The sequence below is a fragment of the Nelumbo nucifera genome, chromosome 3, assembly GCF_055504915.1.
Source record: "Nelumbo nucifera cultivar China Antique chromosome 3, China Antique-T2T, whole genome shotgun sequence".
NCBI classification, from domain to species: domain Eukaryota; kingdom Viridiplantae; phylum Streptophyta; class Magnoliopsida; order Proteales; family Nelumbonaceae; genus Nelumbo; species Nelumbo nucifera.
Window position 1 is genome coordinate 70308146 of NC_142651.1, and position 27925 is coordinate 70336070.

General features: G+C 36.9%; 1 protein-coding gene across 15 annotated transcripts in view; it reads right to left on the reverse strand.

Moving 5' to 3' along the window:
• Window positions 1-14418: 14418 nt before the first annotated feature.
• LOC104590889 (uncharacterized) overlaps window positions 14419-27925 on the reverse strand; it is a 35440-nt gene continuing 21933 nt past the window's right edge. For all 15 annotated transcript variants that reach the window (XM_088900828.1, XM_088900827.1, XM_088900825.1 and 12 more), the window contains one exon: window positions 14419-27925. Coding sequence is in view for 1 of the 15 variants with exons in the window: in XM_088900837.1 (XP_088756963.1) it covers window positions 27904-27925 (22 nt within the window). In the remaining 14 variants the exon portion in view is untranslated.

Here is a 27925-nt window from a genome sequence, read left to right on the forward strand (position 1 = left end):
AGAAGCTCGCGAGCGGGTTAATCCAGTTCGGCTCTGCTTGAACGACGGGAGCGACCTCCTCTGCCCCCCTAAGAATGCTAGGCCGAGGCAGGTCCTCTATGTATACGGTTCTCAGGGTGATGTTGCTGGTGCTGGCTAACCTGGACAGGGCGTCGGCCTCAACGTTCTCCGACCTAGGGATTTGTCTGATGAAGTGTGACTGGAAGTTGAGTAGGGCCTCTTTGACTTTGAAAAAGTAGGCGACCATGATTGGCTCGTGAGCTTCGTACTCGCCAGTGACCTGATTGACCATGAGTTGGGAGTTGCTGTAGATAATGATGTGTTTGGCTTTTACTTCTCTGGCTAGAGCTAGTCCGGCTATCAATGCCTCGTACTCCGCTTCATTGTTAGATGCCGCGAACTCGAAGCGTAGCGCGTACTCCAGTTTCGTGCCACTTGGTCCGTGTAGAACTATTCCAACTCCACTGCCCTGTTGATTCGAGGAGCCATCTACGTGAAGGATCCAGGGCTCCTCATCCCAGCTCGCGTTTGGCCGAACTAGGAGAGATGCCACACTGGCTGCTACCTCACGGGACTCGGACTCGACCGGCCTGGGAGCTTTGGACTCGCCCGAGCTGGGAGACTCGTGCTCAACCGGCCTGGGGACTTCGGAGTTGAATGTGCACTCGGCGATGAAATCTGCTAAGGCTTGGGCCTTGATGGCAGTTCGCAGCTTGTATTGGAGGTCATACTCGCTGAGCTCAACGGCCCATTTCGTCAACCGACCAGAGACCTCAGGCTTAAGTAAGACTTGCCTTAGAGGTTTATCAGTGAGGACGATAACAGTGTGAGCCTGGAAGTACGGGCGGAGCTTCCGAGCTGAAATTACTAGTGTGTACGCTATCTTTTCTATCTCTGGATATCTCGTCTATGCTCCCTGCAATACTTTACTAACATAATAGATGGATCGTTGAACCCGATCTACTTCCTTTATTAGTACCGAACTGACCACTTCGTCGCTTGCCGAGAGGTACAATTCTAAAACGTCGACCTCCTCGGGTCGGGTTAAAATCGGCACACTAGCGAGGTATGTCTTGAGCTCGTCGAAGGCGAGCTGACAATCTTGGGTCCACTCGAACCCTTTGCTCTTGATTGCCTTAAAGAACGACAGACAACGGTCCGCCGATTTGGACATGAAGCAGCTCGGGGCGGCTATGCGGCCATTCAACCTTTGAACCTCCTTCAACTTTCAGAGTGATTTCATATCTAAGATGGCCTTAATATTATCCGGGTTGGCCTCAATGCCGCGTCGGTTAATGATGTATCCTAGGAACTTGCCCGAGGTCACACCGAATACACACTTGTTTGGATTCAATCTCATATTAAACTTACGCAAAATTCCAAAAACAGAATGCAAGTCTTGTATTAGTTCATGCGAAAATTGAGTTTTGACGACCATGTCGTCTACATAGCATTCTACTTTTCTGCCAATTAATGGCGTAAAAAACTTATTTGCAAGTCTTTGAAAGGTTGCCCCTGCATTTTTCAACCCGAAGGGCATAACCTTGTAACAGTACAAACCGAACTCTATGATGAAGGCAGTCTTTTCTTCGTCCATTGGGTCCATCTTTATTTGGTTATAGCCCTAACAGGCGTCTAAGAAACTCAGCAACTCGTGCCCTGAGGTCGCATCCACCAAACGGTCAATTCTGGGGAGCGGAAAGCAGTCTTTCGGGCAGGCTCGGTTTAGGTCGGTGTAGTCAACGCACATGCGCCACTTGCCGTTAGCCTTCTTTACCAGAACGGGGTTGGCTACCCAGGTCGGGTAATGGACTTCTCTTATGAAATCAGCTGCGATGAGCTTCTCAACCTCCTCATCAACCGCTTCCCATCGCTCTGGGGATAGGTTGTGTTTCTTCTGTCTAACGGGCCAAACTACAGGATCAGTATTCAACTTGTGAGTTATAAGGTCGAGGTCTATACCAGGCATCTCTGTCGCGGACCATGCAAAAATATCTAAATTTTGAAGTAAGAAACTTACCAGTTCGGATCGTAGAGGTTCCTGGATGGAAGCACCGATTTGAAGCGTCCGTGCCAGGTCTGCGGCTGAGGTCGGGACTGCGACTGTTTCTTCCGTGGGCGCGGCTTGTTCTTCACCTTGTTTCGTAGGCCGCTACAGTTCGAGGTCGTCGGCCACCTTGGTCTTTTCCTTCAAGGCAGCGACATAGCACTTGCGGGACTCGAGCTAGTCGCCCCACGCTACTCCCACACCAAAGTCTATAGGGAACTTCATAGCCAAATGATAGGTGGAGACCACCGCCTGTAGGACATGGCTGATCGGCCGACCTATTATGGCATTGTATGGGGAGGGGGTCGCGACCACCAGAAAGTTGTGGTTGAATCTGACCACGCAGGGCCATGTGCCGACTTCCACAGGTACTGTTATTTTCCCAAGGGGCCGGACTTCTCCGCTGAAGCCCACCAAAGGAATGTCCGCGGGCTTCAAGTCACTTTTCTGCAACTGAAGCTGGTCGAACGCGGCTTTGAAAAGAATATCCACCGAGCTACCTGAGTCAACGAGTACGCGCCTGACCTCAAAGTCATTGATCCTCAGCTTTATCACAAGTGCGTCATCGTGGGGGTAGTGGACCCCTCGCGCATCATCTTCTTTGAAGAAAATTGGCTCTTCTGTCCTCGGGCGCTTTGGAGGATTCTGGTCTTCCCGGGCGGCTTCACGAATTGACATCCGAGCTGCTACTGAAGTACAACCCGCAACGATTGAACCTCCCACTATCACGTGGAGGTTTATAGAGAAGGATGTAGAACATAGAGACCGTTCTCCAGTTCCCCATATGCGATGAATCTGTTATTTCTTTTAATAGTAATCGTATTACTAAAAAAGACACAATAACCATCTGCACACAGTTTTGAGACAGAAATCAAATTTCTTCTTAAATTTTGTACATAAAGATAATCTTTCAGTACAATAACACCTTCTCTAAAAATTAACTCCACTGTTCCTATGGCCACGACTGCAACAGTTGCAGTAGTCCCCAAGTAGAGTGTGACTTCTCTTTCACTTAGCCTTCTGCTTACCTTGAACCCCTGCAGTGAGTTACACGCATGAGTTGAAGCCCCAGAGTCAATACACCAGCCTTCTGCACAATTCTTGGAAAACGATTACATTCTGAACAATCACCGCCAGGAAATTGTTCTTGATGAGGAGAGCTCAGATGTAGTGGGAGGTGTCCCACATGTTCCAAATAGTGACCAAACTAGAAGATCTACCCGGGTGTCCAGGCCACCAATCCATTTTGGCTATGATCAGGATAGTTACCTATTGAAAGCCTTGACTAATGAGGAGGATCCTGTGACTTATGCGGAAGCTATGTTGGACATATACTCCCTTAAGTGGATAGATGCCATGAGAGCTGAGATTGACTCAATGGAGACCAATGGAGTCTGGACTCTAATGGATCCGCCCCCTGGGGTAAAAGCAATCGGTTACAAATGGATCTACAAGAGGAAGAAGGGCCCCGATGGGACGGTTGAGACCTACAAAGCTCGTCTGGTGGCGAAAGGGTATAATCGGAAAGAAGGCATCGATTATGAGGGAACATTTTCGCCTGTGGTCATGCTTAAATCCATTAGGATCCTGCTAGCTGTAACAGCATACCATGACTACGAGATTTGGCAAATGGATGTCAAAACTGCGTTCCTGAATAGAGATCTTACTGAAAATATCTATATGCAGCAACCGCAAGGTCTCATAGCTGCGGGTCTGGAACACATGGTATGTAAGTTGAATAGATCCATATATGGACTTAAGCAAGATTCTAGAAGTTGGAACATCCGTTTTGACTATGCTGTCAAATCGTTTGACTTCAAGCAAAATCCGGATGAACCCTGTATTTACAGGAAGTACAATGGCGATAATGTTACCTTCCTGGTACTGTATGTAGAATACTCATTGGGAATGATGTAGGAATGGTGACTACGGTGAAAGTATGGATTTCACAACAATTCTCCATGAAAGATCTTGGAGAAGCCTCCTATATACTGGGTTTTCGACTCTATAGAGATAGATCGATGCGGATAATAGGATTATCCCAATCTGCCTACATTGACAAAATTGTCAAGAGATACTGCATGGAGAACTCCAAGAAAGGAAATGTTCCTTTCAGGCACGAAGTTACTCTCTCCAAGAAAATGTCTTCCAATACCTCTGAGGAGATTGAGGGCATGAAGGACGTTCCCTATGCCTCAGCTGTAGGGAGCATCATGTATGCCATGCTGTGCACTCATCCTGATATTGGTCAGGCAGTGAGTGTAGTAAGCAGATTCCAGGCCAACCTAGGGCAGGAGCACTGGACTGTTGTGAGAAATATACTTAAGTACCTTCGAAGGACAAAAGAGTTTTGTCTGGTGTTCGATGGTAGCTCACTACAAATCCAAGGGTATACAGATGCCGATTTCCAGTCGGATCCAGATGATAGAAAGTCTACGTCTGGATATGTTTTCATGATAGGATCGTGTGTTGTTTGCTGGAAAAGCAGCAAACAATGGTCCATGGCAGACTCCACAACCGAAGACAAATACATTGCCACAAGTGAAGCTACCGAGGAAGCCGTGTGGATGAAGAAGTTCGTTCACGAGTTGGGAGTAGTTCCATCCAGCACATCACCCATTCCGTTGTTGTGTGACAACAATGGAGCGATTTCTCAGGCTAAGGAGCCACGAGTCCACTCGAGGTCGAAGCCCATCGGTTGTGGACGTGTTCGTTCACGAGGGGACGTCCTGATTCAAAAGGTAGCGTCAGCGGAGAATGTAGCAAACCCATTGATTAAGCCACTGACACAGAAAGTGTTTGAGAAACACGTGGAAAGTATGGGATTCTGGCTTATACGTGATTGGACCTAAGTGCAAGTGGGAGCTGTTAGACAGTTGTATGCCCTTAGCTCTAATCATAATGATGTACATTATGAATTTAGTGTAAATGAATAAAGTACAGATTTGATTCATGTTCCTATGGTGTTTTTCTATGAAATACCCTTAAACTGGACAGTTATGAGACTCGTGTTAATTTAGAATGTTCATAGCCATTGGGTAAGTCTGGCAAGATTTATCCTACCAAGGTTGACACTGGTGTGCTGCCAAATGTTGGAGTGGCCTGTCTCAGCCGCCAGGGTGAAACCCAAGCCACATGCAGTTTATGATTAATTGAATTTTTGAACCGGACCAGATTTTCTGTATTGCCCTAGACCTTGGAGATTGATGGGCAAAACTAGAAAGATACACCTGACCCCTAGACTCGATTATGATACTGCACTAGGTGTCGGATTGGGCTGTCTTTGATGTGTCAATCAGTGAAATCCTTAGCGGAGGTCAAAACCTGTGTATGTTGGGACAGTCCGAGAATTCATCTGAGTGGGTGATCATAGTGGCAGGATCAGCCCCTTTGTCGGACAAAGGTAATGATCAGGGATGCACTCTCTCCAATGGAAACCAAGACTGTCGGAAGCCGATTTCAATCGTTGAAATTTTGTTTTGCAAAATATATTTATATGCTAATATACTTATATATATTATGGTTTTCAAATCGTTTGCAAATGGTTTTAATTCCCGGGATCCATGTGAGTAGAGAGTGCATCACTGTTCCTTGCAGCCGAGGGAGAGGTCATCTCTTGTCGGGCAGTGTTTGATCATTATGGGCTGAGAGGTTAAGTGTAAGATCATTGAGGGTAATACCTGATTGGCTAATCTTGCATCTTCCCACAGTCCTTTGGTGTTACAAGGTGGCTTGGCCCAGGGACCACTTAGGGTAAGTGTTGGCCCATTTGGAGCCCATGTGATGGGCTTCAGGGGGTGCACTATCCATAACAGTGTATTCGGCCAGGCCTTGTAACAAAGGCTGGGCTGAACCCATGTGACTGATGTGTAGATCAAGGTTTGGGTCCCACGCCATACAAGGAAACCCAACTGGGCAGCAATTTGGAAGGCTAAGTGAACACATGTCCTTAATGGGCCTAATTAGGAGATTATCTCCTAATGGAGCACTCTCCTAACCTAATTAGGAGATTATCGAAACCTGATTTGGATCTCGACTCTATTAAGAGATAAGCTTCCTCTTAAGAGGATATGTGTTCCATACCCAATACCAAACCCAAATTCGACACAGAGAACATGACAACCATGTGACAACTTAATTAATCTTAATAATTTTGGGCCTTAGGCCCATTTACTTCAAAGGCTCAGAACCCAAAGTGTTGCATGGCCATTTTAGGCCGGATATTATATGGTGTGGGACCCCACAATGGTCTTACATGAGCCCATATGGGTTTGGCCCAACCTTTGAAAGAGGAGGCTAGGCTGAATTCACTACTTAGGGCAGTGAACCCCTGACCCCTAAATGATCATTGGATTCAACCACCCTATGAAGACCCAAGGATGATGGACTCATGTAAGACAAAGACCATCAAGTAATCAACCATGTAATTGTCTCTTACACTTAACCTCTCAGCCCATAATGATCAAAACACTGATAGGGAAGGACATCTCCCTTGCCTACATGGTGCAATGTCATATGCTTTGCTTAGATAAATCCTGGGATTAAAACCTTTTGTAAACCTTTTTCATAAAATAGTAGTACATATATATACTACTATTTCAAACACAGGTAAAATCCACTTCTGGCAGTTTACGTTTCCATCAGAAAGAGTGTAGATTTTGATATTCACTTTGTCCAACAAAGGGGCTAATCCTATCACTATGATCACCCACTCAATGAATTCTTAGACTGCCCCAACATACCTAGGTATTTGAACCTTAATGGATTTTACTATTGGCATATCAAAGACAACCCAGTTCAATAACTAGTGTATTAGTATCATAATCAAGTCTATGGATATGTGTAACTTTCCAGTTTTGCCCATTTATCTCCAAGGTCCAGGGCATAACTAGAAATTGGTTCGGGTTTACTGCTTCTGATAAACACCCATTGGTTGTGCTTGGGGTCTAACCCTAGCAACTGAGACAAGCTGCTCTAACTCCTTGACAATACGCCAATGTCAACCTTGTCAGAATAAACTCTCCACGTCTATTCAATGGCTGAGAACATTCTAAACTAACACGAGTCTCTTAAGTGTCTAGTTTAAGGGGTAATGCATAGAAACATACCAATATCAACATGTAACAACAATGTACTTTATCCATTTACAAATAAATGTTTATGTACATCATTCTAATTAGAGCTAAGGGCATACACTATTTAATAATTAGCACCCAAAAAGTGGATACTTCCCCCTATAACTTGCAAATCTTCTTTTAGACACCTTGCATGACTAATCTGGCACCCCCTAAATACTCCAAGTACCCTAAAACCCTTGCTTATCGAATTTCATCTCAATTCTTCGCCATTTGCCCCATGATCAAAGCAAGATTCCTTTTCAGCCATCCTCATTGTTCAAGAACCATAATCTCATAAATCCCCTAGATGTAGACCTTTGTAGACCCATTTGGCTACGCTAACTAGTCTTGAACCCTCGAAAACCCCACCCCACCAAGTTTCACCTAAAAACTTCATCACCCTTGGATCAGAATATTCCCTTGTTATAACTTTTATTAGAACCCCCCTCTAAAACTTCAACACACCCTCATACATCTTCCTTTACAAAATCCCCCTACATATATATTTTTTGGACCATTTATCCCTAAAAACCCTTAAGATACCCAAAATACCCCCACATACCTTCCTTCCTAAAATACCCTTGGTCTACATTTTGGACCATTTTATTCCTAAAACCCCTCAAAATACTCCCACACACCTTTCTTCCTAGAATACCTCCAAATTTACACATTTTGGACCATTTTACCCCAAATAACTCTTAAAATGCCCCCACACTCCTTCCTTTCCAAAATACCCCCGAATTTATATGTTTTGGACCACTTTATCCCTAAAAACCCTCAAAATACCCCCACACACCTTCCTTACCAAAATACCCCTAAACTTATACATCCTAGACCATTTTATCCCTACAAACCAAGAAATACCCAAACTACCCCTACTTGAACCCTATAAAAAGGGGATGGTGGGGGGGGACCCAAGGCATCGAATGAGCCTAGGGAAATGAGCTCCCTCCCGTTCACTTAAACACTCTTGCCACATCATCCCATTTCCCCTTACACCTGGCTTCTTTCCTAATTTTAGTTTCCTTTTTTAAATTCTTTTTACCAAAAAAGGTAAGGGAGGGAGTACTCGGCCTCAAGTTCTTCCTCCTCCCTCCATTGTCCTTACTCAAAGAGGAGAAGATGAGGGGACCAATAGGAAGTGGAATGATAGCCACAACCCATAGGTAGATTCTAGCAACCCTGAATCTCCTTCTCTCTAGTCAAAGTCACTGCATTTCTCACCACTAGCATTCCACAACAAGCTCTTGGATACCGCTCTAAAGTTCCAAGGATGACAACTTCAGAGCTTAGTTTCCAAGGGCTGAAAGATTCCTTAGAATCCTTGGTGTATCGAGGGTTTCCTTGTTGTAAGTAGATGTAGTTCTTTATCACATCAATTACATTACAAATATCAAAACAAGGCCATGAACGCAAATCTAACAACACACAAAACCTCCCAAAACCTATGGTAGGCTTAATAATAACCATTGTAGACTTGCGATGAGCTTAATATCCATTACAAAAATCGCAATGAGCTTAAAAGCTACCCAAGATCTGCAATAAGCATAGAAGGCCATCCAAGACTTGCGATGAGCATAAAACACCTCTTGGGACCCATGGTGAACAATGGGCGCCGCCTGAGACTTGCAATAACATCGTTAGTTAGATCTTGTCATTTAACATGTGCCACTAGGAAACCCGTAAGGGGACATAGCCAACACATGCCACGTGAGAATTCTCAAGAAGAAGAAAACTTTATCTTTAAAGTATCTCACTTGACATGTGGCAAAACCCCAATGGTGCGCCCTTAATAATTGACGTAAAGATAAAGGCCCCTTTCCTAATTAGGAAGGTCTCCTTTTAGATCCTTCTCCATGTTACCTTGGGTTTCTCTCTATAAAAGGGGGAACAACTCTCCCCCCCCCCCCAAGGGGGTCGGTCCTTCCCTCTCTTCCCCATGTTTTTTCTCTCTCTTTCATGTCGCCTTCTCTGGACCTTTGGAGACTTGACCAACCTCCGTCACCTTACAACCACACCAACAATAGAATCTTTGGCTCTAATCTCTGATCTATCTCTGATAGAGATGGAATTTTCTTGGGGGGAAGCAACATTTAGCCTACCCATGGAAAACTCCCTAGCTTTGGCTATAAGCCACTCTGATTACCAAGTATTGAATCAAGATTGATCATGAAGTTGGGGATTCCGTAGTGCAAGCTTACAAAATAGAGGCAGTAGGAGACATTCAAGAAAACGATTGGCCATCGTCAATTATCCCATAGAACGATGCATCATGCAGATTTTCCTAATTCCTCCATCCTATGATTTCTCTAATCATATTAATTGGTACACTACTCCCACAACCTAATCTGCTTTTTATTTCACTCTATCGCAAAGGGATTCAAGTAATGTCACTCCCATGCCTTGATTAGTGCTTTCACTATTGATGCCCAAACCCTGTTCTTTTTTTCTTGGAATGCTGCTTTGAGAATTTTTTATTGTAATTTTGAGAATGAAACCCCTATGATCAAAATTATTGTTATTGATGTTAACGTTGAGAAAGATGCACATGGAGGTGCTCTACAATTTTTTTAACACAAATTAAAAAATAAAAGAGTGAAAGTATCATGTTAATTTTGACCTAATGCAATCTTAATACTTCTTGCCTCTAAGAATGACGCCTGTCCCTTTGTGCGATTTTGAAGATTTACCTCCAAGGGAGGAATTGGACTTAGAAGCCTACAAATACATAATCCCTCCCAATTTCACTCATTCCCCTATTAGCCACACTTAAATCAAGATCTCTTGAGAATGATGAGATAAGGAATCGAAGTAAGTTGAGGGTTGTTAACTATCCAAACTCCACATGCTTGATCCCTTCAAGACTTTGTGTACATCTGTTAAATATTAACTTGTTCATCTATGATGTGCCTCATCTTTCTTTTATGAGTGTTCAGTGTATAACTGTTCACATTTAGCCATTTAGTTTTCCCCTTGAATCATAATTGTTCTTAATTAGGTGGCTGCCAATGTATACTCTATTTTTAGCCCTCTAACCCCTAATTTAGGATCCCCAACCAAGAATCCTTTTACAGGAATGCTCACTTCCATTTTTTTAATGTATATTTTGTCTCTAACACCTAGTTTATCTTTCAAATTTTTTATGTCTACATCACCATAGTTCATTAGGAAGCTTGGGCATCATAAAAAAATTATTGTAAAGGTTTTCAGCATCTACTATAAGCTACAATACTTGACTCCGAACCTACTCTAATTTACAGGGCAGTTTAAACCCATAAAGTACAAGGCAATACATGCATCTGAGCTATCATAATAGTTACCAACCTTATTTTCCTAGGAAACCGACACTCAAACCAAACATAATTTCTAATCCAAACTTGGTATGAATTTTCTTTTTCCTCCAATGTTAACTCTTTCTTCAAATACTATCCCATCTAGAGGCGCTTAACACAAGACCAATACGATTCCACACACTAGTGCTTAAAGACAATATAAAAAGATTTGGTTACAAATAGTATCTTGCCCAATAGGATTTGTTCCACAGAACACCAAAACAACTCTTTCTACCAATAAGGTTGTGATGTTTTTTTGGAATTTGTTGATTCTTAATGCCTTCTATAGTTCATGTTACCAATATTACAAAATTTATGAAGCCCAGTACATCAACATGTCTTTTTTATTCTTCTTTACTTATCTGAAAGATTCTTTCTAAACCGACCGCCATTATACTAAGAGCTCTCATATCTGTTGGTTTGTTGCTTGAACACCACAAAACAATCATCGCACAAAGCATCTTGTAATGGTTTCAATCCGTTTAATTAGGTTTCTGCAAGAATCCCTACCAACTTGCTTTGGGCCATTAGGAACATAGACAATGGCAGCACACACACACACACATTTACATTCGATCCATCTAATGTTAATGCAGCGAACATGTAGGTAAAGGAATTTAATGACCTAATGTCTCAACTTTCTACTGTTAGGCCCTTACTTGGATTATCTTTTCTTTTTCTAATTTCTTTTAATCTATGAACACGCTCTAAGCACAATGTCCTCATCTATGTTAAAATTATTGTTAGCTAGATTAATATTCATTATCTTCTTTCAAAAAGTTTTAAGTCATGTTGCACGATGCCCGAAAACCCCAGGAGTGATGACACATTCCCTAGCAACCTAAGAGCAATGCCATATTCCCTGTAAATCCCAAGAGTGATTACACATTCCCTAGCAACCCCAAGAAGGTCTTGGCAACCCCAAATGTGTTGCCATATTCCCCGACAACCCTAAGAAGACCCTGGCAACCACAAGAGTGATGCCATATTCCCTAGCAACACTAGGAAGGCCCTAGCAACCACAGGAGCGATGCTATATTCCCTAGCAACCCTAGGAAGGCCCTAGAAACCTCAGGAGTGATGTCATATTCCCTAGCAACCCCAAGAATGCTCTGGAAACCCCAAGAGCGATGACAGATTCCCTTGTAACCCCAAGAAGGCCTTGGCAATCCCAAGTGTGATACATATTCCCTAGCAACCCCAAGAAGGCCCTAACAACCCTATGAGCGATGCCATATTCCCTAGCAACCCTAGGAAGGCCCTAGCAACCCCAGGAGCGATGCCATATTCCCTAGCAACCTCAAGTGTGATGACACATTCCTTGGCAACCCCAGGAAGGCCTCGGCAAACCCAAGTGCAATGCCATATTCCCTGGCAACCCCAAATGGAATGACACATTTCTTGGCAACCCTAGGAAGGCCCTAGCAACCTTAGGCATGATTTCATACACCCTAGAAACCCTAGGAAAGCCATGGCAACCCCAGGTGATATCTTACATATCCTTGCAACCCAAGGAAGGCCCTAGCAACCCTAGGTGCGATCTCACATACCCTAACAACCTCAAGAAGGCCCTAGCAACACCAGGCGCAATCTTGCATACCCCAACAACTCCAGGAAGGCCCTAGAAACCCCAAGTGTGATCTCACATACCCTGGCAACCCCAAGAGCGGTCTTACATACCCTAAAAATTGCAAGATGGCTCTAGCAACCTTAGACACAATCTCACAAAGCCCTGAGAGCCCCTAGTGTGAGTGGTGTGGTAAGGCTAAGTGAGGTGGTCTCCTTGAAGGACAAAGGAAGGATGGAAGCAAGGGTCGACTTAAGGGCTTCTATTGTCAAAGCTATGTATTTGTTATGATTCATGCCTCCTTTTATAGGGAGAGATCTTGAGGTCTTGAAAGGAAGGAGCCAAAAGAATTTGATTCCTATTTGGAACGGGAATTTTTAATTCTGTGTCAGTTGCCAGGGTGACACTACTAGGGGTTTGTCACTTGTCTTATGAGATCTCTCTAGGAAGAAATTTCCTTTCGTCTAGGGATTCTCATAATACGCGTGTGCTACTTCCTTTTATAGATCTCCTAGACTGACGTGGCGCGAATAATGTCAAGACTAGTATGACGTGTCCAACTTAATCCTAGTAGGTGTCTTGTCACGAATGATACGGGCTAGTCATTGCTTTTTCATTTTTCGTTAGTTTGCAATGGCTCTGAGCTCATTGTAGGTTTGCGATGTCCTCGAATTCATCATAGGTATTGTGGCTTTTAGCTCATTGCAGGTCTATGCTGGCTTTGAGCTCATCGCAAGTTTGTGCCAAGTTGTAAACTCATCGCAGGTGTCTCTGTAATGTTGGTTTAATATCTTCATTTCTAATGAAGTCAATGTTAACAACATGACCTACAATTAGCCCATTGCTTATTGGTAAGTGTGAGCTTATCAATAAGCATTTGCATCGTTGGTTCATTTTGGAAGTCTGTAGCGAGGTGAAGAATTTGTTTCGAGTTAGGGGGTTATTACGCTATTGGGTTCCTTGTTTCATGGAAAGGAGGCTTTTGTGGAAATTCATGTGTGCCATGGTTTCTTGTTTTTGCAACTCTTCATGATTTTCAATGAGGGGTTTCCTAGTTGGGAATGTATGCTCACTTGTTTGGGCTATGTGATCGCTTCTATTCCTGGAGATGGTGTGTGGTGGTGATATGTTTCTTTTTTTTTAATTTGGGTAGATTAGCCCCTTGCTTATTGGTAAAAGTATGCTTACTGATAAGCATTTATGTCCTTGATGTATTCTGGTATTATTTAGGCGACATGTGGGGAGCCATTGTTTTGAGTTTGTCTTTCACTTGGTTGTTGATTTTATCTCCGAAATTTGGAATTGATTGTTTTTGTTGATGGGGTCGATTGATTTTGTATGCTCAGCCCCCTTGTTTTATGACAAAGCACTTTCTATCAGGAAACATTTCAGCATTTTGATCATTTGGTGAGGTTCTTAGCCACCATGTTTCTCGATTAGAAGTGTTTTGTCAAAAGACAATTCTGGCTTTTGTTGTGTTGAATTTGATTGATGTGGTTGGCTAGGGTTTGATTACTTTTGGATATGGTGTAATTGGTTCTACCTAGGTTTTTCTAAACTCAATTACATGTGATATGATGGAATGCATTTCAATAATCGTAACTATACTAAATGTGTAACAACTAGGTTTAGCTATGTTGAGTGGGATTCATTTGTCTCTAGAGTGGTTGGTGGTGGGTGTCGAATCCAACCAAAGATAAAAAGTCTTGCTCGAAGTGAATAATTTTTATATAGTGATGAGCAAGGTCGTCTCCACAGGGATTGGTTGGATTTATTTCCAAGTAAACAAAGTAGAGGGTTGTGAAGATAAGGAAAATAAGATGAAATAAAAGAAAATAACAGAAAGCAATGATCAAATCGATGGGAGATAGCTTCTGGTTAAAGGGACAAGTTCAGCTTTAATTCTTATCATTGATCCTCGATGCAATGATGAATTCATATGTTATGAAGAAATTGGTTATAGTCATTAACAAGCTCTAACAACCAGCCTCTGCTCGTATTATTCGATAACCAAAACAAGCTCTTTGATTGCTTCTCTTATTAATAGACAATCCTAAACAAGCTCTTAGGATTTAATCTATTAATAGCATTAAGAGGGGAGAGACCCAATTCTGGTCAGCGATCTCACAAGCTCGGACCGTTTAAACCAGATCATATATTTCCCTAACATAGATCGAAAACTTTTTTGCAATCAATTTATGTTAGTTGCCACCCTGATTAAACCTACCAATCATATACGAAATTGGAGGTTCAATCGGCCATAGATTATTCTCATTGAATGAGCAAGAGGCCCTTCTTGCTTAATCAATAAAAATAATCTTCACAGAAAATCGCAGAAAACATATGAATACCCATAAACAATGAACTGAAATAAAAATCAATTAGATCTCACAATATTTATAGAATCAAAGCTTCAACCAGAAAATAAAACCTTACAGACACTTCATGATTAAATCGTAGCTTCCAGATGAAAGGGGGCGAACTCTGTTTCTTCCTCCTTGGTTGTTGATTGCTCTCTTTGAAGGCTGAAGCTCTCTTGAAGGATTTGATGGTGCCCTTGGGTGCTAGTCCGCCCCCTTTATATAGACTTAGGAGGGAGTTGTCTCCTGCTCCTCTAAGGAGTTCTTTCTCCATTGGGAGTTCAATTCTCTAATAGTGAGTTTAGTGTTCTTATTGGTTGAAGTGACTATGTAAAGTTTTGGCTTTGAGATGTTTTAGGTTGTTTAAATGGGATGTTTGGGATTGATCCAAGTTTATTAGCTTTATTATGAATTGAGATTGTCTCTTTTAAACTTTAAAAGGAATTGAGTTGATTTCCTAGTTTCTCTAGATATGTTGGGTTTGTTTAAGTTAGATTTGCAATAAGCTTGGTTCTTATTGGTTAAAGTGATTATGACTTTTTTTTCTATGAATTGTTTGGATTGATCTAGTTTTATTTGTTTTATTTCACTTTGTGTAGGTCTGTCTAGTTTTGTTTTTTAAAAGGAGTTGAGTTGATTTTCAAAATTATCTAAGTATACTAGTTTCGTTTAAGTTAGAATAGTGAGTTTAGTGTTCTAATAAGCTTGGTTAGTGGTTATGTATTTACTTGATACTAGGATGGTTGGCTAGGGTTTGGTTAGTTTTGGATATGTTGTAATTGGTTCCACCTAGGTTTTGTTAGACATAGTTAAATGGGATTTAATGGAATGCATTTCATTATCTGGATTGTAAAATCTAGTTTGGATAATCTTGGGTTGTTTGGATTGATTTTAGATACATTTTGCTCTTATGGTTTTGTTTTGGCAATGTCTCCATAGCTTTGACTGGATTCTAAAATAAATTGGACTACTCCTTGCTAGGCTTCTGCTATTGTGGTTCTTGTAAATCCACCCCGGTTCTTGTAGGTCTGTTCCTGACCAGCAGTAATAAAACCTTGCGGTTGCTACATATAGATATATTCAGTAAGATCTCTGTTCAAGAATGCAGTTTTGACACCCATTTGCTAAATCTCATAGTCAAAGTGTGCTGCTACAGCTAGCAGGATCCATCTGAATTTATGCATGGCCACTGGCGAAAAGGTTTTCTCATAATCGATTTCCTCTTTCTGAGTTTACCCCTTCGCTACAAGACGATCTTTGTAGGTCTCAAACTTCCCATCGGGGCCCTTCTTCCTCTTGTAAATCCATCTGTAACCAATTGCTTTCATCCCAAGGGGTGGGTCTACAAGAGTCTAGACTCCATTGGTTTTCGTTGAGCCTATCTTGGCTCTCATGGCATCTATCCATTTCAAGGAATTTATGCCCAACATAGCTTCCACATAAGTCAAGGGATTTTCCTTACTAATCGTGGCTTCCATCAAGTTACTTTCTTGATCATAGCCATAACGAACCAGAGGTCTAGAAACCCGAGTAGATCTTTTAAGTTGGGTATTATTTGGAACCTGTGGAACATCTCCCACTACTCCTGAGCTCTCCTCATAAAGAACAATTTCCTGACGATGATTGTCCATGATGTAATCTTCTTCCAGGAAATAGTCATTTCAACTACAAAAACACTTTTTGCTCTCTTAGGTCATACAGAGCCTTTGGAGTAGCTTATTAATAAGCAACAATTGGTCTTAGATTCCAATTTGTCAGCACTTGTTCTTTTAATACGTGTCAAACAACCCAAAATCTTCAAGTGTCGCACACTTGGTTTCTTATTGGTCCATAGCTCATAGGGAGTCTTAGGAATGGATTTGGTTAGAACCCGGCTCAGCACATATATAACAGTCTTCAATGTGTATCCCCAAAAGGATATAGGTAGTTCTAAATGGACGAAAAGTGATCGGACCATATCTAATAGAGTCTGGTTTCTCCTCTCCGACACAGTGTTTAATTGTTGTGTAGCAGGAGAAGACAATTGTGATACAATCATATTGTCCTTTAAGTAGTCTTTGAATTCGTTAGAGAGATATTCACCTCCTCAATCTGATCGAAGGGCTTTAATGTGTCTCCCCAACTGTTTCTCGACTTCTTGTTTGAACTCCTTGAACTTTTCAAATGATTCGAACTTATATCTCATTAGGTACATGTAACTATACCGAGAGTAATCGGTGAAAGTTATAAAATAACAGTGCTGGTTGTGTGTCCTAACATTCATGGGACAACATACATCAGTATGTATTAGGTCAAGTGTGCCCGTAGATCTTTCAAGATTTTCCACAAATGGTCGTTTCGTCATCTTACCCTGAAGGCAATGTTCATAAGTTGGAAGATCTTCTACAATTAGAAAATCCAAAGAACCATCATTTACCAATCTTGTGATACAATCTATATTTATAAGGCCAAATCGGTAATGCTATGGGCACGTGGGATTAACTGTATCACGTATTCCGTTCTTGGGGATAAGTTTTTACGTAGTTTCGGTTATGTTTGTTTCTAGAGGAGTACGAAGGACATAGAAACAAATCTCAAATTCTCCATAAGTAAGGAATTTGTTATTCAATTTAATAATAATTGTATCACTAAATAGAATAGAATAATCATCTTTGAAAAGCTTTGAAACTGAAATCAAATTTCTTCTTAATGAGGGGTACATAAAAACAATCTTTAAGTCTCACAATGCCTTCTCTGAAAACTAAATCTATAGTTCCTATGGCTATAACTGTAACAGTTGTAGAAGTCCCCAAGTAAATGATCACCTCATCATCACTCAACCTTCTTGATGAAGATCGAGGGGCTGGCCAAATGGCTCAAGCGAATATTCCCAAACATTCTCAAGATCCTTTGCAAATAATCGGTGGTCCAATGACTAAGGCAAGGACAAAGAGGATGAGAGGCTTTACAAGGCTTAATCATGAAAGTGCATGACAAAGAGACTGTTCTAGAAGATTCTAAGACTGTTCTAGATGTGTTCAAAGCTTCACCAAGGATAATCACCTATCTTTATGTGCAAGACGATGAAGAAGGCTTGGATCTTGAAGAACAAAACTTGAAATCCATAGCATAAGATGTATTAATGGGCTTGACGCATAAACATGATAAAAAAAAGCCCAATTCGCATGTTAAGGTGTATTGATGGCTTGTTGGGCTTGTTTTGTCTTATTTTGGTTTACTTTTGACTTTTTTATGCTTAGTTATCATTAGTGGAAATCTTTTAGAAGAATTTCTATCTCAAAGCATATTTGTTTTCCTAAATCAAATGGATCCTCATCAATTAGGTGTTTCCTGATAAAATCATCATTAGTTAGGAGTTTCCTTATAAGATAAGGAATTTCGTTATAACATAATGATGTTTGCATGCCTATATAAATGCCACAACTATGTAACACGAAAATCAATGAATAATAAAGAGGTATTTTCAGCAAGCCTAGCTTTGCCTTCTTGTGTTCTTGGTAGAATACAATATCTTGACTTATTAAGGGAGTGATCAACGTTTGTGGCGTCTTCAAGATTGGGGTCTTTAAGGACTTAGTTTCCTTAAGGTTCTAATCTGATCAACTACAGCTTCTTTTCTAGCTTCTTGGTGCACATAACAACTTGATTCAAGAGTTCCTAGGGCAGGTCGTCTAGTGGGTTCTTATCATTTGGTATTAGAGCTTTGGTTCTAGAAACAAGTTACTTATCATTTGCTTATCCTTGTTTTGTGTTTTTTTTTTTATCTTCGTGTGTTTCTTGTGTTGTCCTTGCATAGTTTCTTTGAATTCTTCCATTCGACTTCTTTGTTCTTTCGAATATAGTCAATTATGTGTTTGTGTGTTTAGTTTGGCAAAAAAAAAAGGGAGACAGAAAAGAACATCAAATTCCAAAAAAAAAAAAGAAAAGAAAGGAAAAGAAAAAGAGAAGAAATGAAAAAAAAAAGAAAAGAACATCAAATTCAAAAAAAAAAAAGGAAGAAGATGGAGGAGTAAGATTGCAGATCTGATTTTTTTAATCTTTTTTTTCCTTGCATGACTGGGATTTCTTGAATTGCAAGATCATATTTCCTTTTTTTGGGGGTTTGACTAACTGACTAACAATCCTTTTTTGGGATTTCTTTTCCATAAACAGCTGTCTTACTATATTCATTAGTATAAATCCTTATCAAATAAGGATTCTTGTGTCTAAATTACTTTAATTTCGTGCTTCATATTCTAGTGATTTCTTTTGTATGTCTTTTGCTTCCTTTTGAAGTTTTCTTATTCCTTTTTGACTCCTATAACTGATTTTTCCTTCCTTATTTCGATCGTTTGACTCAACTAAGCTCTCACAAAGGGAGAGAGAGATAGAGAGAGAGAAAGAGAATTTGTTTGTAAAATAAATAATTTAGTAAATTCAACAAATAATTTTTTTAACTTGATAGAATAACAATATAAATAATTAAGTGACAAAATGAGAGAAACAAATAATTTCCTCACCGTGCATTGGGCTCTATATGAACGTCGGGCTCATGCTCAAGATCTAGGCCCGAAGTACGATCCAGACTCAGACTTGGGAATAAATATGTTATATTGATATAAACGCAAATCCCAATCCAACCATAGCCCGACCAATTAATAATTTTAATCCCAAATGAGACCTAATCTATAGAGAGCCTTAAATATTTGGCTCAGGGAGAGAGATTGAAATAACTTCATAATTAAATAAATTATTAATTACATGAATAATTTGGTAAATTCAATAAATATAAATATATGGATAATACCTTACTTAATCCACTGACAATCCACTGAGAGAGAGAGAAAGAGAGAGATTAATGAATTTTTTTGCTAAAATAAATAAATATACAAGCTATTTAGATCTAAACTCAATCCACCGACAACCCTAAATATGTAACTCACAAAGGCAGAGAAAAAGAGAGAGAATTTGTTTATAAAGTAAATAATTTAGTAAATTCAATAAATAATTTTTTTAACTTAATAGAATAACAATATAAATAATTAGGTGACAAAATGAGAGAGAAACAAAGAATTTCCTCACCGTGCGTTGGGCTCTATATGAACGTCGCGCTCATGCTCAAGATCTAGGCCTAAAATTCGATTTAGACTCAGACTTGGGCATAAATATGTTATATTGATATAAACGCAAATCAAAAACCAACCCTAGCCCTACCAGTTAATAATTTTAATCCCAAATGAGATCTAACCTATTGAGAGCTCTAAATATTTGGCTCAGGGAAAGAGATTGAAATAACTTCATAGTTAAATAAATTATTAATTACATGAATAATTTGGTTAATTCAATAAATATAAATATATGGATAATACCTTAATTTTGTAAAATAAACAAATCAATAATTGAATTTAATAAAATAACTAAATATTCATTTATTATTGGTGTCGGGTTGAATCAAATAAATAAAAGTTTATACATAATAGTGTATCTAATGTATTAAAATATATAAATGAATAATTTGGTTTAGTAAAATAAATAAATAAATAAAATTTTATTAATTATTGGGACGGGACAAGTACATGCTATACCACACTAGAACTAACTCGTTGATAACCCAAAAAATAAGTATGAAGAGAGAAAAATAAATTATTAATTAATTTATTAAACTAAATAATAAAATCTATATATAATGACTCAATTCATTTAGTAAAATAATAAATAAATATCCAATCTATCTACAACCAAGTCCGGCCCATTGATAACCCAAAATATTAGACTCGAGGAGGGAGAGATATAGTGAAATAATTTGTTGATAAAATTAAATCGTTTAGCAAATTAAATAAATAAAATTTTTCACTTAGTAAATTAAATATATAAATTAACTAGTGAGGAAATGAGAGAGTACTAAAGAATAACAATTTTCTCGCGGGCTCGACTCAAGAGATAGACAGAGATATAGTGAAATAATTTGTTGATAAAATTAAATCGTTTAGAAAATTAAATAAATAAAATTTTTAACTTACTAAATTAAATATATAAATTAACTAGTGAGGAAATGAGAGAGTACTAAAGAATAACAATTTTCTCGCGGGCTCGACTCAAGAGATTGACAGAGATATAGTGAAATAATTTGTTGATAAAATTAAATCGTTTAGAAAATTAAATAAATAAAATTTTTAACTTACTAAATTAAATATATAAATTAACTGGTGAGGAAATGAGAGAGTACTAAAGAATAACAATTTCCTCATCGGGCTCGACTCAAGAGATAGACCTGATGGTTGGGTTGGGCTTGAAGTTGGGCTTCAATATATTCTATTGATATAAAGACAAAGCCCTTCCCGAACATGCCACTACCTGTTAATAATAGGTTTAATCCCAACTCAGACACTAACCTATTCATAAATTATTAATTAATTGAATAAATTAGTAAATTAAATAAATAGAAATCTATGGATAATAATTTACATAATTTTGTAAAAAATATAAATGAATAATTTAATTTAATAAAATAAATAAAATATCCAAGCTACGTAGAACAAACCCCACCCATTGACAACCTTTAAATGTTAGACATAGAGCAATAATAAAGAGAGGGAAATAATTAAATAATCTATTAAATTGAATCAATAAAATCTTTTAACTTTTAATAAGTATATAAATAATTAGACAAGAAAATAAGAGAGAATAGTTGGCTCTTCATTAATGGCATCATTGTAAATAGTTACAAGTTAGCAACAAATATGGAAGAGAGATTTCTAGGAAATGAGAGAAACAAAGAATAAAACTTTCCTTATCGCAATCTGAGCTTTATATGATAAGCACACTCAAAATCTCAACTTGATAGTTGGCCTAAGCTTAGACTTGGGCTTTATTAAGTTATGTTGATATAAAGGCAAAGCCCAAACTAAAGGTGGCCCGACCAACCATACGTATCCTATTGATAACTCTAAATATTAGGCTCAGGATGGGGGGGAGAGAGAGAGAAAGAGAGAAATAACTTGAATTATTAATTACTTGAATAGTTTAATAAATTAAATAAATAGGAATATATGGATAATAATTTACTTAATTTTGTACAAAAATTAATGATTAATTTGTTTTAGTAAAATAAATTAATAAAATTTCATTTATTATTGGGACCGGACAGGTACAGCCTATCACACCTGACCAAACATATTGATTGCCCTAAAAATAGGCTCCGGGATGAGAGAAAAATAATTTGTTAGGAAAATAATTTATTAATTAATAATTTAGTAAATTAAGTAAATAGAAACTTATAGATAATAATTTACTTAATTTCATAAAATAGATAAATCATAATTAACTTTAGCAAAAATAAACAAATATTCACTTGTGATTGGTACAACACTGGTCCTAACTATCCAAATCCAAACCCGCACCATTGACAACCATAAATATTGGTCACGTATTGAATTAAATAAAAAAATTAAGGAGAATAATTTATTTAATCTATTAAAACAAATAATGAATAATTTAATTTAGTAAAATAAATAAATAAAATTTCAGTTATTATTGGGACAATACATGTATAGCCTATCCGACACAAGAACTAATCCGTTGATAGTCTTAAAAAGGGAGAGAGAGAGAGAAATACTTTGTTCATAAAGTAAATCATTAATTAGTTTAATAATTAAGTTAAATAAATAAATAAAATCTAGGGATAATAATTTACAAACATTTGGTAAAATAAATAAATATCCAAGCTATCTAGATCTAAACCCAATCATTTGACAACCCTAAATATGTAACTCGCAAAGGGAGAGAGAGATAGAGAGAGAAAGAGCGAGACAGAGAATTTGTTTATAAAATAAATAATTTAGTAAATTCAATAAATAATTTTTTTAACTTAATAGAATAACAATATAAATAATTAGGTGACAAAATGAGAGAAACAAAGAATTTCCTCATCGTGCTCTATATGAACGTCGGGCTCATGCTCAAGATTTAGGCTTGAAGTACGATCCGGACTCAGAATTGGGCATAAATATGTTATGATGATATAAACGCAAATCTCAATCCAACCCTAGCCCGACCAATTAATAATTTTAATCCCAAATGAAACCTAACCTATTGAGAGCCCTAAATATTTGGCTCAGGGAGAGAGATTGAAATAACTTCATAGTTAAATAAATTATTAATTACATGAATAATTTGGTAAACTCAATAAATATAAATATATGGATAATACCTTACTTAATTCTATAAAATAAACAAATCAATAATTGAATTTAATAAAATAACTAAATATTCATTTATTATTGGTGTCGGGTTAAATCAAATAAATAAAAGTTTATACATAATAGTGTATCTAATGTATTAAAATATATAAATGAATAATTTGGTTTAGTAAAATAAATAAATAAATAAAATTTTATTAATTATTGGGACGGGACAAGTACATGCTATACCACACTAGAACTAACTCGTTGATAACCCAAAAAATAAGTATGAAGAGAGAAAAATAAATTATTAATTAATTTATTAAACTAAATAATAAAATCTATATATAATGACTCAATTCATTTAGTAAAATAATAAATAAATATCCAATCTATCAAAAACCAATCCCAACCCATTGATAACCTAAAATATTAGACTCGGGGAGGGAGAGATATAGTGAAATAATTTGTTGATAAAATTAAATCATTTAACAAATTAAATAAATAAAATTTTTAACTTACTAAATTAAATATATAAATTAACTAGTGAGGAAATGAGAGAGTACTAAAGAATAACAATTTCCCCGCTGGGCTCGACTCAAGAGATAGACTTGATGGTTGGGTTGGGCTTGAAGTTGGGCTTCAATATATTCTATTGATATAAAGACAAAGCCCTTCCCGAACATGCCACAACCTGTGAATAGGTTTAATCCCAACTCAGACCCTAACCTGTTCATAAATTAATAATTAATGGAATAAATTAGTAAATTAAAAAAAAATAGAAATCTATGGATAATAATTTACATAATTTTTTAAAATATAGAAAATGAATAATTAAATTTAATAAAAGAAATAAAATATCCAAGCTACGTAGAACAAACCCCACCCACTGACAACCTTTAAATGTTAGACACAGAGCAGTAATAAAGAGAGGGAAATAATTAAATAATCTAGTAAATTAAACAAACAAAATCTTTTAACTTTTTAAAATAAGTATTTAAATAATTAGGCAAGAAAATAAGAGTGAATAGTTAGTTCTTCATTAATGGCATCATTGTAAATAGTTACAAGTTAACAACAAATATGGAAGAGAGATTTCTAGGAAACGAGAGAAACAAAGAATAAAGCTTTCCTTATCGCAATCCAAGCTTTATATGATCAAACACGCTCAAAATCACACTTGATAGTTGGCCTAGGCTTAGACTTGGGCTTTAATAAGTTATGTTGATATAAAGGCAGAGCCCAAACTAAACGTGGACCGACCAACCGATACCTATCCTATTGATAACCCTAAATATTAGGCTCAGGTTGGGGGGAGAGAGAGAGAGAGAGAGAAAGAGAGAAATAACTTAGTAGTTAAATTAATTATTAATTACTTTAATACTTTAATAAATTAAATAAATAGGAATCTATGCATAACAATTTACTTAATTTTGTACAAAAATTAATGATTAATTTGTTTTAGTAAAATAAATTAATAAAAGTTCATTTATTATTGGGACAGGACAGGTACAGTCTATCATACACCTGACCAAACATATTGATTGCCCTAAAAATAGGCTCCAGGATGAGAGAAAAATAATTTGTTAGGAAAATAATTCATTAATTAAGAATTTAGTAAATTAAGTAAATAGAAATCTATGGATATTAATTTACTTAATTTTGTAAAATAAATAATTCAATAATTAACTTTTAGCAAAAAATAAATAAATATTCACTTGTGATTGGTGCAAGACTGGTCCAAGCTATCCAAATCCAAACCTGCACCATTGACAACCGTAAATATTGGACACGGATTGAATTAAATAAAAAAAATTATGGAGAATAATTTATTTAATCTATTAAAACAAATAATGAATCATTTAATTTAATAAAATAAATAAATAAAATTTCAGTTATTATTGGGACATGACATGTATAGCTATCCAACACAAGAACTAATCCATTGATAGTCTTAAAAAGGCAAAGAGAGAGATACTTTGTTCATAAATTAAATCATTAATTAGTTTAATAATTTAGTTAAGTAAATAAATAAAATCTATGGATAATAATTTACTAACTTTTGGTAAAATAAATAAATATCCAAGCTATCTAGATCTAAACCCAATCCATTGACAACCCTAAATATGTAATTCGCAAAGGGAGAGAGAGAGAGAGAGAGAGAGAGAATTTGTTTATAAAATAAATAATTTAGTAAATTCAATAAATAATTTTTTTAAATTAATAGAATAACAATATAAATAATTAGGTGACAAAATGAGAGAGTAACAAAGAATTTTTTCACCGTGCTTTGGGCTCTATATGAGCGTCGAGCTCATGCTCAAGATCTAGGCCCAAAGTTCGATTCGGACTCGGACTTGGGCATAAATATGTTATATTGATATAAACGCAAATCCCAATCCAACCCTAGCCCAACCAGTTAATAATTATAATCCCAAATGAGACCTAACCTATTGAGAGCCCTAAATATTTGGCTCAGGGAGAGAGATTGAAATAACTTCATAGTTAAATAAATTATTAATTACATGAATAATTTGGTAAATTCAAAAAATATAAATATATGAATAATACCTTACTTAATTTTGTAAAATAAACAAAACAACAATTGAATTTAATAAAATAACTAAATATTCAGTTATTATTGGTGCCGGGTTGAATCAAATAAATAAAAGTTTATACATAAATGAATAATTTGGTTTAGTAAAATAAATAAATAAATAAAATTTCATTAATTATTGGGACGGGACAGGTACATGTTATACCACACTAGACCTAACTCATTGATAACCCAAAAAACAAGGATCAAGAGAGAGAAAAATAAATTATTAATTAATTTATTAAACTAAATAATATAATGACTCAATTCATTTCGTAAAATAATAAATAAATATCCAATCTATCTAAAACCAAGCCCGACCCATTGATAACCCAAAATATTAGACTCGGGGAGGGAGAGATATAGTGAAATAATTTGTTGATAAAATTAAATCGTTTAGCAAATTAAAAAAATAATTTTTTTTAACTTACTAAATGAAATATATAAATAAATTGGTTAGGAAATAAGAGAGTAATAAACAATAACACTTTCCTCGTCGAGCGCAACTCAAGAGGTAGGTCTAATGGTTGGGTCGGGCTTAATGTTGGGCTTCAATATATTCTATTGAATAAAGACAAAGCCCAACCCAAACTTGGCACTACCTGTGAACAAGTTTAATCCCAACCTCCTTAACTTGTTAATAAATTATTAATTAATGAAGTCAATTAGTTAATTAAATAAACAGAAATCTATAGATAATAATTTTCTTAATTTTGTAAAATATATAATTGAGTAATTTAATTTAATAAAATAAATAAATATCCAAGCTACCTAGACCAATCCCCACTTGTTGACAACCCTTAAATATTGGACACCGAGCAATAAGATAGAGAAGGATATAATTAAATAATCTAGTAAATTAAATCAATAAAATCTTTTAACTTTTTAAAATAAATATATAAATAATTAGGCAAGAAAAAGATAAAGTAGTTAACTCTTTATTAATGAGAGATTTCTTGAAAATGAGAAAGAGACAAAGAACAAAAATTTCCTTTCCACAATCCGAGCTTTATATGATGGTCGGGCACAGGCTCAAAATCTTGGCTTGATGGTTGGTCTAGGCTTAGACTTGGGCCTAAATAAGTTTTGTTGATATAAAGGCAAAGCCCAAACCAGACGTTGCCCAACCAATGAAAAGGTTTAACCCAACCGAAACCTATCCAATTTATAAACCTAAATATTTTGCTCGGGTTGGGGGGGAATCTATGGATTATTAACTATTTGAATAATTTAATAAATTAAATAAAAAGGAACCTATGGATACCAATTTTGTTAATTTTGTAAAATAATTAATGATTAATTTGGTTTAGTAAAATAAATAAATAAAATTAGATTTCTTATTGGGACAAGACAGGTACATCATATCCCACACCTCACTAAACATATTAATTACCCTAAAAATAGGCTCCAAGAGAGAGAAAAATAATTTTTTAGGAAAATAAATAATTAATTAGTTAATTAAAGAATTCAATAAATTAAGTAATAGAAATCTATGGATAATAATTTACTTAATTTTGTAAAATAGATAAATCAATAATTAACTTTAACAAAAATAAATAAATAATTATTCACTTGTGATTGGTGCAAGACTAGTCCAAGCTATCCCGCACCAATCACTTGTGATTGGTCACGGGTTGAATTAAATAAGTAAAACTTTATGGAGAATAATTTATTTAATATATTAAAACAAATAAATGAATAATTTAATTTAGTAAAATAAATAAATAAATTTTCAATTATTATTGGGACAAGACATGTATAGCCTCTTCGACACCAGAACTAATCTGTTGTTCATAAATTAAATCATTAATTATATAAATAATTTAGTTACGTAAATACCTATGGAGGAGATATTGGTTTTTGACCTGGAGATTGTTGCACATAAGGAGACCTTTCAGGAGAGGTGAACATCTGCCTCACAGGTGAAGATGATCTTTCAGGGTTTCTATGTGGGGAGTGCAGATCTGAGCAAAGCAGATCCATCTTTTCATTCTCAAAAGGTGCTCTCTTTGCATGATAGGATTCCTCCTTCTCAGGTTCATCAAGATTGTGTTGCATTCTCATAGGAGATGAGGACTTTACCATGTGGTGATCTACACTACCTGATTCCATTCCTTCATAGGTAGATTCAGTTTTCTCATAATGCAAGCGTCCTGAAAATTTTTCCTTCAACTTTTCATCATGGAGAGGAGAGTTTGCCCTACATATATCAGAATTTTCCTGTTCCATAAGTTCTCCTTGATGATGGATATCAACTTCTGAAGGAGACTTCCACAAACAATGATTAGAATCTCCTTTCCTCATTTCATTACTAAAAGCTTCTACCTCTATTGGGGAGGAAGATTTATTAGAACTACCAGATACCACCTCCCTTTCCTCATGGTAACGCTTGTCCCTTGATGAAGGCAAAGATGGAGACCTTTCTTGATCATAGGCAATGTTTCTTGTGCTCACTTTAGCCAGATCTAATTCAGTCTTCAATTGCAACCTAGAATTTGTTCAAGGAGATTCTGGCTCTTCCAATCTAACATCAGTAGGCAATGAAGGGGATCCATGTTGCCCCTGGTGATTCAAATCCACTGGGGATTTATTACCCGATGCTTCGTTTTCATGACCATAACCCTCAACTGCTTCTTCTCTACTCACTGCAAGATTAAGGTCTAATTTTCCAACAAAAGCTGGTTTAGCCTCGTTTTGAAGATCATTGACCTCTTCTGATATCCTGTCAGGAGATTCCAAGCCCATTC